The 12074-nt window shown below is 38.7% G+C and overlaps 1 protein-coding gene across 3 annotated transcripts in view; it reads left to right on the forward strand.

Annotated features, from left to right (window-relative positions):
• Nucleotides 1–12074, forward strand: part of AKAP10 (A-kinase anchoring protein 10) — a 79137-nt gene that overhangs the window by 34443 nt on the left and 32620 nt on the right. For all 3 annotated transcript variants that reach the window (XM_045487525.1, XM_045487527.1, XM_045487526.1), the window contains one exon: nucleotides 8754–8852. In XM_045487525.1, coding sequence (XP_045343481.1) covers nucleotides 8754–8852 — 99 coding nt within the window. The remainder of the gene's footprint in view (nucleotides 1–8753; nucleotides 8853–12074) is intronic.

A 12074-nucleotide genomic window follows, 5' to 3' on the forward strand; every position in this document is an offset into this window, starting at 1 on the left:
GATCCATGAACTCTACCCTCTTAACAAATTCTTAAGTGTATAGTACAATATTTTTAACTATACATACAATGGCGTATAGCAGATCTCCAGAACGTATTCACCTTGGGTAACTGAAACTTTATACCTGTTAATCGCAACTCTCTATGTCTCCCCTTCCAGCTTCTAACAGCTACAGTTCTATTTTCCGCTTCTCTGAGTTTGACTATATTAGATACCACATATAAGTGGGATCTTGCAGTATTTGTCCTTCTGTGACTGACTTATTTTATTTAGCATTATGCTTTTAAGGTTCATTTATGTTGTTACATAAGTTAGGTTTTCCTTTTTTTTTTTTTTTTTTTTATGGCTGAACAGTCTTCCATTGAATGTATATACCACATTTTGTTTATACATTTATGCATCCATGAACCTTTGGTTGTTTTTATGTCTTGGCAATTGTGAATAATCCTGCAGTGACATGGGAGTACAATTATCTCTTCAAGATCCTGATTTCAATTTTTTTAGATAAATACCCAGAAGTGGCATTGCTGGATCATAAAAGAGTTCAGTTTTTAATTTTTTGAGGATGCTCCATGCTGTTTTCCATAGTAACTACACCATTTTACATTCCCACCAACAGTATATGTGGACTCCAGTTCTCCCAATTCCTCCACATCTCACCAACATTTGTTAACGTGTTGTGTTTTCTTTTTGTTATTATTATGGTCATCCTCACACGTATGAGATGGTATCTCATTGTGGTTCTGTTCTCTTGATCTGTATGTCTGTCTCTATGTCAGTACCATACTGTTTTCATTATTGTAGTTTCCTAATATAGTTTGAAATCAGGACGTGTGATGCCTTTAGCTTTGTTCTTTTTACTCAAGGTTGTTTTTGGCTATTCAGGTCCTTTGTAGTTCTTTATGAATTTTAGAATTGTTTTTTCTATTTCTGAAAAAATACCTTTGAGATGTTGATAGGAATTGAGTTGAGTCTGTTGATCATTTTTGGGTAGTGACATCTTAACAATATTAAGGCTTCCATTGCATGAACACAAGATGATTTTCCATTTATTTGTGTCCTCTTTAATTTCTTTCAGCAGTGTGTTACAGTTATAAGTGTACGGATCTTTCACTTCCTTGGTTAAATTTATTCCTAAGTATTTTATTCTTTGTGATGCTATTGTAAGTGGGATTATTTGCTTAATTTCCTTTTTGGATAGGATAGTTTGTTGTTAGTATACAGAAATGCAACTAATTTTTTTTTTTAATTTTTTAAAATTGGTTTTTACTTATTTTAGAGAGAATGAGAGACAGAGCACAAGCAGGGGAGGGTCAGAGAGAGAGGGAGACACAGAATCTGAAGCAGGTTTCAGGTTCTGAGCTGTCTGCACAGAGCCTGACACAGGGCTAGAACCTGTGAACCATGAGATCATGACTTGAGCCGAAGTTGGACATTTAACTAACTGAGCCACCCAAGCACCCCGAAATGCAACTAATTTTTGCATGTTGATTTTTGTATCCTATAACTCTGAATTAAATCTGTCAGGTTTTTTTTCTAATTTTTGTGTCTTTTTTTTTTAAGTTTATTTATTTTGAGAGAGAGAGAGAACGAGAGCACAAGCAGAAGAGGGGCAGAGAGAGAGGGACATAGGGGATACCAAGTAGGCTCTGCACTGTCAGCACACAACCCAATGTGGGACTTGAACTCATGAATTGTGAGATCATGACCTGAGCTGAAATCAAGAGTCAGATGCTTAACCGACTGAGCCACCCAGGCGCATCAGGGTTTTCTACATGTAACATTAAGTCATCTGCAAATAGAGGTATTTAACTTCATTCTTTCCAATTTGGAGGCCCTTTGTTTTCCCCCTATCCCAATAACCTTGGTTAGATTTCTAATACTATGTTGAATAGAGGTGTGAAAAGTGGGCATCCTTGCTTTGTTGCTGATATTAGAGGAGAAGCTTTCAGTTTTCCACAACTGAGTATAGTATTAGCTGTGAATTTTTCATGTGTGGCCTTTATTATGTTGAGATCATTTCCTTTTTTTTTTTTTGTTCCTAGTGTGTTGAAACTTTTAAATCATGAAAGTGTTGAATTTTGTTAAATGCTTCTTCTGCATCTATTGAGTAGGTCATATGATGTTTATCCTTCAGTTTGTTGAAGTATGTATCACTAGAATTGATTTCTATATGTTGAACTGTCCTTGTACTCCAGGGATGAATTCCACTTGGTCATAGTGTGTGATGCTTTAATGTACTGTTGAATTCTGTTTGCTAGTATTTTGTTGAGGGTTTTTGCATTTGTGTTCATCAGGGATATTGTTCTGTAGTTTTCTTATGGTGTCTTTGGTTTTGGTATTAGGGTAATGCTGGCCTCATAAAATGAGTTTGGAAATGTTCTTTCTTTTTTAATTTTTTTGGAAAGAGTTTGAAAAGGATTAGTGTTAGTTCTTTAAATGTTTGGTACAATTCACCAGTGAAGCCATCTTCTCCTGGGATTTTCTTTGTTGGAAGAGTTTTGGTTACTGATTTAGTCTCCTCACAAATTATAGATGTGTTCAATTTCTGTTTCTTGATGATTCAGTGTTAGTAGGTTGTATGTTTCTAGAAGTTTACCTGTGTCTTCTAGATTGTTGGCATATATCTAGTTTGTTGGTATATAATTGTTCATAATAGTGTCTTAAAACTTTTATCTCTGTGGCATCAGTTGTTATATCTCCTTTTTTATTTTATTTGAGTTGTCTTTTTATTTTGGTCTGCTAAAAGTTGGTGAATTTGGTTGATCTTTTTAAAAAACCAACTCTTTGGGGCACCTGGGTGGCTCAGTCGGTTAAGCATCCCAGCTTCGGCTCGGGTCGTGATCTCACAGTTTGCAAGTTCGAGCCCCACGTCGGGCTCTGTGCCGGCAGCTGGAGCCTGGAGCCTGCTTTAGATTCTGTGTCTCCCTCTTGCTCTGCCACTCCCGTGCTCATGCTCTGTCTCTGTCTCTCAATAATAAACAGATGTTTAAAAAAAATTTTTTTTAATAAAAATATTTAAAAAACAACTCTTCTTGATTTTTCTATTGTTTATCTATTCTGTATTTTACTTATTTTTGCTCTAATTGTTATTCCTCCCTTCTAACTTTGGGCTTAATTTGTTATTTCTAGTTTCTTCTGTAAAGTTCTGTAAAGATGTTCTTTGACATCTTTCTACTTTCTTTTTTTTTTTTTTTTTTAATTTTTTTAACGTTTATTTATTTTTGAGACAGAGAGAAACAGAGCATGAACGGGGGAGGGTCAGAGAGAGGGAGACACAGAATCTGAAACAGGCTCCAGGCTCTGAGCTGTCAGCACAGAGCCTGACGCGGGGCTCGAACTCACAGACCGTGAGATCATGACCTGAGCCGAAGTCGGCCGCTTAACCGACTGAGCCACCCAGGCGCCCCTCTACTTTCTTAATGTAAGCATTTATAATTATAAATGTCCCTCTGGATACTGGTTTTACTGTATCCCATTTTAGTATGTTGTGTTTTCATTTGTCTCAGGATTTTTTTTTTTTTTTTAAGTAGGCTCTATGCCCAGTGTGAGGCTTGAACTCACCATCCCAACTTCAAAAGTTGCATGCTCTGCTGACTGAGTCAGCCAGGTACCCCTGTCTCCAGATATTTTTTAAATTTCCTGATGTATTTTTCAACTCATTCATTGTTCAAGAGTATATATTGTTTAATTTCCACATATTTCTGAATTTTCCAGTTTTCTTTTTGCTTTTGATTTCTGGGTTTATTCCATTGCTGTTGGAAAACATACTTGTTATGATTTCTGTCTTAAATCTAAAACCTGTTTTTGACTTAACATGTAATCTGTCCTAGAGAATGATCTGAATGTGTTAAGAAGAGTGTGTATTCCCTTCTGCTGCTGTAAGGTGGAATGTTCTGTGTATGTCTGTTAGGTCCTTTTGGTCTGTGGTGGTGTTTGAGTCCTCTGTTTCCTTCCGGTTTTCTGTCTGGATATTCTGTATCTATTTTTGAAAATGTGGTATTGACATCTTCTATTATTGTATTAGTGTTTATTTCTTCCTTCACTTCTGCCAGTGGTTGATTTAATATTTAGATGCTCTGATGTTAGGTACATCAGAATAAATACAGAGATGTGTTTATAATTGTTATATCTTCTAGGTGGATTGACCCTTTTATCATTGTCTCTTATGACAGTTTTTGGCATAAAGTCTATTTTTGTCTGATATAAGTTTAGTCCCCTTCCTCCTGCTGTCTTCTGGTTACTATTTGCATGGAGTATCTTTTCCGTCCCTTCACTTTGAGCCTATGTGTGTCCTTAAATCTAAAGTGAGTCTCTTGGGTTTCCTGGGTGGCTTAGTCGGTAAGGCGTCTGACTTTGGCCCAGGTCATGATCTGACGAACCGTGAGCTCGAGCACCCCTTCGGGTTCTGTACTCACAGCTCAGAGCCAAGAGTCTGCTTTGGTTCTGTCTCCCTCTTTTTGCCCCTCCCCTGCTCATGCTCTGTCTCTCTGTCTCTCTGTCTCTCTGTCTGTCTCTCTCTCAAAACTAAAATTTAAAGTGAGTCTCTTGTAGGCAGCATGTAGTGGGATCTTTATTATTTAAAAAAAAAAATTCAGCCTTTGTCTTTGGGGAATTTAATCCATGTACATTTAAAGTAATTATTGATAGGGTAGGATTTACTGTTGCCATTTTGTCTTGTTTTTGTGAGTGGCTTTTAGGTTTTTTCCCTCTTTTCATTTCTTGCTGTCTTCCTTTGTGTTTCCTTGTTTTTATGTAGTGACACACTTAAGATTTCTTTCTCATTCTTTTGCATATCTTCTGTAGATATTTTTATTGTGGTCACCATAGGACTTACATAAAAGATCTTATAGCTATAGATCTATTTTAAGCTGATAACAACTTCAATCACATACAAAAACTGTTTTTGCTTCTCCCTGGCCTCACCCTCACCCCAGCACTTTCTTAACTCAAATAAGTCATTTAAAATTTTTGTACATAAGGTTTTTTTTTTCCTGTAAAAATAGGAATAATAATCTATTGTTAAAAAAAAATTTATTCTGTTAACCCAGGGGTTCTCAAAGTATGGTTTGCACACCCATAGAGTCCCCGAGAATTTTTCAACAGGTTGCATGTAGTCCAAACTGTTTCCACAGTAATTCTGAGATGTTATTTGTCTTTTTCACTGTGTTGACCTTTGTAGTGATGGTGCAAAGGCAATTGTGGGAAAACCTGCTGGCCTTGGGCCAGATTGTACAAATCGTCATTTTGTGCTGCTACCTACTCCCAATAAAACTAAGTGCCGCTTTTACTGAAAGATGTCTTTGGGGAAGTAGATAATTAACTTTATTAAATCTAAACTCTTTGGTGCATGTATTTTTTAAGATGTAAATGTTTCTATTTTATTTTTAAGTTTTTAAAGTCCAGTTCGTTAACTGACAGTGTAGTATTAGTTTCAGGTGTGCACTTCTGTACAAAACCTAGAGCCCATCACAACATGGGTGTATGGCTTTGTTTTTGTGAGCTCAATTAGCTGCTTATTTAATGGAATACCATTTTTACTCCAAAGAATGACTATGGTTACAGGCTTGGGTATTTGCCAGATATTTTCTTGGAAATGAATGAATTAAGCCTGACATTTCACGGAAAACAGCTGACAGTATTTGCCCATGGGTAAAGTTTGAGCTTTTCAATCAAAATTAGAATTTTGGAAAACTCGTATTCACCACCCTATGCTTTGACAGCTTTAAAGAGTGTTCTGATGTTTGTGATATTAATGATGTGATTTCTCTTTTTATACTATATGATGTAGGGCATCAACATTTGGAAGGTCTACATAAGTCAGTGAACCAATATTTTCCAAAATATTCCAAAAAATATACGTCGGGGCACCTGGGTGGCTCAGTTGGCTAAGCATCCAACTTAATCTTCACTTAGGCTCGTATCATGATCTCACGGTTTGTGAGATTGAGCCCCGCCCACATTGGGCTCTGTGCTGACAGTGTGGAGCCTGCTTGGGATTCTCTGTCTCCCTCTCTCTCTGCCCCTGCCCTGTTCTCTCGCTCTCTCTCAAAAATTAATAAATAAGCCTTTAAAAAGTTTAAAAATATGTATATATGATGTAATAAAATCATGAGTAAAAGGTCTCCTAACATGGGAGATACACCATTGGATTTTAATATAACAGACAAGTTCACTGATAGGGTTTGCACTTCTACCATTCTAACTTACCGTTAAGAAACTACCACTGTCACATTTGAGTGTAGTATCAAAGAAGAATTTATCCACAGTGATCTCCAACAGCTATTAAAATACTCCTTTTCCCATCTCTGCCTATCTGAGGCAAGAGTTTCTTAATATAGGTAAAAGGAAACCCATTCCTCTATTCACAATACTTGTGACACCAAACATGTGGGCTTTCCACACCAAGCACTTCTCCAGTTCTCTCTGTGGTCAGTAACTGGGGGTCCTACTGTTCAATTCATTCTGGCCATAACTACCCAGAGTTAGCGCAGACCTCACAGGTTAAGGGCGCTGTTCCACAAGTTTGTCTCCCACTTCAGATGCCAGTCGCAAGTCCCAAGTACGTTTGTCACCTGTACTTCTGGCCAACCAGCTATAAATCTGGGATTTCCACAGCCTCTCCTCAGGTTCTGTAATCTCTTATGATAGCTCACAGAACTTTGGGAAACATTTTATTTACATTTACTGGTTTATTTTAAAGTACATCAAGGGGTGCCTGGGTGGTTCAATTGGTTAGGCGTCTGACCTTTGGTTTCAGCTCAGGTCATGATTTCATGGTTTGTGAGTTTGAGCCCCACGTTGGGCTCCAGGCTGACAGCATGGAGCCTGCCTGGGATTCTTTCTCTCCCTCTCTCTCTACCCCTCCCCTGCTTGCTCTCTCTGTCTCTCTCTCAAAATAAATAAACTTAACAAATAATAAAGTACATCATAAAGCATGCAAACGAACCACCAAATGAAGAGGTGTATAGGGCAAGGTCAAGAAGATCCCAAGTACAAAGCCTTTGTCTCTGAGGGGTTGGGAGTGTGCCACCCTCCCAGCACATAGATGCATTCACCAACCTGGAAGTTCTGAACCACTTCATTTAGGGTTTTCATGGTTCTACAACATGGGCATAATTGATTAAATTATTGGCCATTGGTGATTAACTTGATGATCCCCAGCCCCTCTACCCTCCCTGGAGGTTGGGGAGTGGGGCTGAAAATTCTAGTTCTGTAATCACACAGTTTGTTCCTCTGGCAACCTGCCCCATTCTGCAAGTCACCTCATTACCATAAACACTCCTGTGGTTGAAAGGGGCTCATTATAAATAACAAAATATGCTCCTCTCACCCCTGCTGCTTAGGAAATTCTAGGGGTTGCTTTTAGAAGCTCTGTGCCAGAACCAGAATGAACAGTGTGTGTGTACATGTACCAGCACATTAGAATATACTTCAGCCAACACAGAATAGTACGGCAGATTGAATGCCAAGGCAGATCATGAAAGTCCAGCAGTTTGCTATCAAGACAAAGAGCGTTGCAAAATGTAAAACAGGGGCGCCTGGGTGGCACAGTCGGTTAAGCGTCCGACTTCAGCCAGGTCACGATCTCGTGGTCCGTGAGTTCAAGCCCTGCGTCGGGCTCTGGGCTGATGGCTCAGAGCCTGGAGCCTGTTTCCGATTCTGTGTCTCCCTCTCTCTCTGCCCCTCCCCCATTCATGCTCTGTCTCTCTCTGTCCCAAAAATAAATAAATGTTGAAAAAAAAAATTTTTTTTTTAATAAAAATAAATAAATAAATAAATAAAAATGTAAAAGGGGCGCCTGGGTGGCGCAGTCGGTTAAGCGTCCGACTTCAGCCAGGTCACGATCTCGCGGTCCGTGGGTTCGAGCCCCGCATCGGGCTCTGGGCTGATGGCTCAGAGCCTGGAGCCTGTTTCCGATTCTGTGTCTCCCTCTCTCTCTGCCCCTCCCCCGTTCATGCTCTGTCTCTCTCTGTCCCAAAAATAAATAAACGTTGAAAAAAAAAATTAAAAAAAATAAAATAAAATAAAAATGTAAAAGCCCATTTCTCACTAATTTTTTCAGTTTGGAAAATCTTTTTTTTTTTTTTTTCACATAAAAAATAGTGTTTATGTTAACTTACAACAGATTTAATATTGTTAATTTTAACTGAATCAGTAATTTTCTTATTTTTTATTTCTCATATGTTAATACCTGTAGATAAAACTCACATTAACAAAAGCTCTTTAGGTTCTTCAATTTAACTTAAGGTTGCAAAGAAGTCCTGAGACTAAAAAGTTTGAGATCTGTTGTTTTAACCTTCTAGGGTTGTTGAAAGTCGAACGAAGGTATTCATAAACCTGAAATCATTGTGTAAAATATTTTAAGTGCAGGTTTATAAATAATTTTGCAGTTCCTGCTGTTAACATTGCTGAGCAAGTCCCTTAAGTTGAGATTTTGGAGAAGAGACATGGAAAGAGGACATGCATAAATAATTGCTGTTAAGGAGCAGTTGGTTAGTTTAGAGGAGGAATAGGGGGCAGAATTCAGGCGTAACTTCTCTGTTCCACAAACCAAATGGTGAAGAAGCAACATTGTTTTCTCCCGTACATATTTTTTTATATATTTATATTTGTAATAAATGTGGATGTATTTGTGTGTGTGCACGCACACGCTTGGGCATACAGCAAACAGCCCTGCTGTTCATGATTGTAACCCATTACTGGTCCAAGTGTGCTTTGAATTTTGAAGTTGTCCCCTTCTTCCCTTGCAGGCATAGAACAAGATGCAGTGAATACTTTTACCAAATACATATCTCCAGATGCTGCTAAACCAATACCGATTACAGAAGCAATGAGAAATGACATCATAGGTAAGCAGTGCTTGAAGCTATGGCAAAAAAAAAATAATGCCTGTTTTTGGTTATTACTTAAGAGAATCTTTTATGAAAATGGAAGTCAACATATCCCTTCTTAGTCTGTGTTCAGAGTACTTTAGTATATCAACTGTAGCTCACTTAAAAATTTTCTCTTCATATGTCAGATGTAAATTCTTAGACTTTGGCTCAGATAACAGCAGCAGCAAAAACAATAGTGGCATTCAAAAATGTTGAATTCTTACTGTGTCCCAGGCAGCATTATAAGCACTTTCTGTGGATAAACTCTAACCTTCTAAAAACCTGTAATATAAATACAGTTATTATTTTATAAATGAGAAATCTGAAGCACAAAGAGGGGATTTAATTATTTGTCCAAGATAACGCACCTCAGACATAGCAGACTCAGGATTTGAAAACAGACCGCTACAGGGGCACCTGGGTGGCTCAGTCAGTTAACTGTCTGACTTCAGCTCAGGTCATGATCTCGTGGTCGGTGGGTTTGAGCCCTGTGTCAGGCCCTTGTGCTGACAGCTCAGAGCCTGGAGCCTGCTTCAGATTCTGTGTCTCCCTCTCTCTCTGCCCTTCTCCTGCTCATGCTGTCTCTCTCTCAAAAATAAAAACATTAAAAAAAAGAAAAGGCGAGAAAATAGACCACTACACGTTGACTGGTATGCTATTTGGCAATGTTTTTCATACTGTAAATTCAGACTAGTCTCCTCTTATGACCACACCTTCCTGCCAAAAAAAGACTAGAATAGAAAAATGAAAGTGCTTCACAGTAGTAAGGGCAAACCTCATTTCAGGAAATTGTTTTCATCATATGTTTATGTATGTATGTATATACTATGTCATGTAAACCTATTTCTCTGTAGGTCATAGTAAAAAAAAAAAAAAAAAAAGAAAAAAGTTTTTACTCTGTTGTATAAGAAGGACCTTAGAGGCACCTGTAATCACAGATGAAAGTGATTGGTTTATTCATTAAACAAATATTTATTATGTTCCCATCAAGTCCTGGTACTGAGTTTTATATTTTTATTACAGAAACTTGATATTTTTGATTTATGAAATATAGCATGTTACTCTTCTAGCAGATTCTTCCCAGCATGGGGCTCTTTCAGTCTTTATCACAGATACTTTGCATTCATTCATTATTGGAGACAGCAAAAGCTTTTCCTGTCTAAACTGTAGTTCTTAATTTGGCCTACCATACTTTCCAGTGAACAACTGTTGACTCTTTCAGGACTTGTCAGATGTTGGCCCCATTGTTTTCCTTTTGTTTCTCCCACACAGATAGACTCTTATACAGGTCTTGAGGCTGTTGATTGTCCCCATTTGCTTGTATTTTGGGTTTTCACCCAGTTTTGTTGCAAATGTTGTCTTTGGAATTTGGCCTTTCTATGCAGTTCCTCTATTTTTATGTGGGAATTTGTTACAACCATCTTCTACACTTCTCTAGACCAGCATTTCCTCTGCAACAGGACAACTGGGGTGTGCTAACTGAATAGAATTTGGCTATTTGAGATATTGATTGGCTAGTGATTCCTTTGAGGATTTGTTTGTGCCAGTGAATAACCGAACTATGCAGGGGTAGGGGAGAAAAGGGGGGGGGGGATGGTCCAAGTAAAATATTTAAAAATGAAATATCACTTCAATTATTTTCTTTCCTTTTATTTATCAAATTAATGATATAATCCCGTGAGGGGAAAAAAATCTTTTGAAGTGTAAGTTGGTAACATTTAGTGATCAAGAGATCTGAGAAAGTTAAAATGTTAATTACCTATGTTTTTAGACCATTTTTCTTCTTTGAACCTCATTCTTCTGAATCCTACCCCGTTTTCTTCTGTTTCAGTTAGAATATGCTTTTTTTCTTTTTTAATGTTTATTTATTTTTGAGAGAGAGAGCACAAGCGACAGAGGGGCAGAGAGAGAGGGAGACACTAAATCCAAAGCAGGCTCCAGGCTCCAGGCTCCGAGCTGTCAGCACAGAGCCCGGTGCGGAGTCGAACTCTGAGCCATGAGATCATGACCTGAGCTGAAGTCAGATGCTCGACCAACTGAGGCACTCAGCCGCCCCTGGAATACTCTACACAGCTCTACTTCAAGTACATTACAGTTGGAAGAAGTCTGCACTTAAGCTGTTATTGTGTATCCCACCTGCCTAGTTTGGTTGTAAATGTTATCCATGGGTTTCTGGTATTGCTGGCTCATTACTCCCTGTTTATATGGGGACTCAGAATAACCCAAAAACTGTGCTTCCACTGCTTCCTTCATCTTCTGCAAATCCTTGAAGTGGTAGAATTTTAAAGATATTTTGAAGGTATAGCTGATAGAATTTACTGATAGTTTGAAGTTGAATAGTGTGAGAGGGGAAAAAGGCATTAAGCATGACTTCATGTTTGTTTGTTTGTTTTTCAAACCTGAATAATGGGGCACCTGGGTGGCCATCAGTTGAATGTAAGACTCTTGATTTCAGTTCATGCCATGATCCCAGGGTCACGGGATCAAGCCTTGCTTCGGGCTCCGTACTGGGCTTGGAACCTGCTTGAGATTCTCTGTCCCTTTCCCTCTGCCTCTCTCCCCCTGCTTGCTGGCTCATATGCTGTCACTCTCTCAAACAAACAAACCTGAATAAGAGAGTGGAGTTAATCATTTATAAACTTGAAAAAAAAAATTTTTTTTAACGTTTATTTAGTATTGAGAGACAGAGCACGAGCAGAGGAGGAGCATAGAGAGAGGGAGACACAGAATCCGAAGCAGGCTCCAGGCTCCGAGCTGTCAGCAAAGAGCCCGACACGGGGCTTGAACTCACGAACTGTGAGATCACGACCTGAGCCGAAGTCGGTCGCTTAACCGACTGAGCCACCCAGGTGCCCCTGGAGTTGCCATTTATAAGATGAGGAAGACTGTGAGGGTAATGGCTTATGGGGAAAATCAGGAGTTTGGGTGTTCACTAAATGGTGAATGTCAAGTATGCAGCTGGATATCTGCACTAGGAGTTCATGAAAGAGGTGTAGGTTGAAGATACATGTTTAGAAGTCATCAGCATATAGGTGGTTTAGAGCCACTGATAACGTTACCCTCAGCATAAATATGATGAGTGAAGACAAAGAAGTCTTAAGCACCCAGTTCTGAGGCAGGCCTGGTATTTACAAGTCTGGCAGGTGAGGAAGAACTAGCAGAAACTCAGGAGTAACAGCTAGTAAAGTAGGCCCCGCT

Source organism: Leopardus geoffroyi, chromosome E1, assembly GCF_018350155.1.
Source record: "Leopardus geoffroyi isolate Oge1 chromosome E1, O.geoffroyi_Oge1_pat1.0, whole genome shotgun sequence".
Taxonomy (NCBI): domain Eukaryota; kingdom Metazoa; phylum Chordata; class Mammalia; order Carnivora; family Felidae; genus Leopardus; species Leopardus geoffroyi.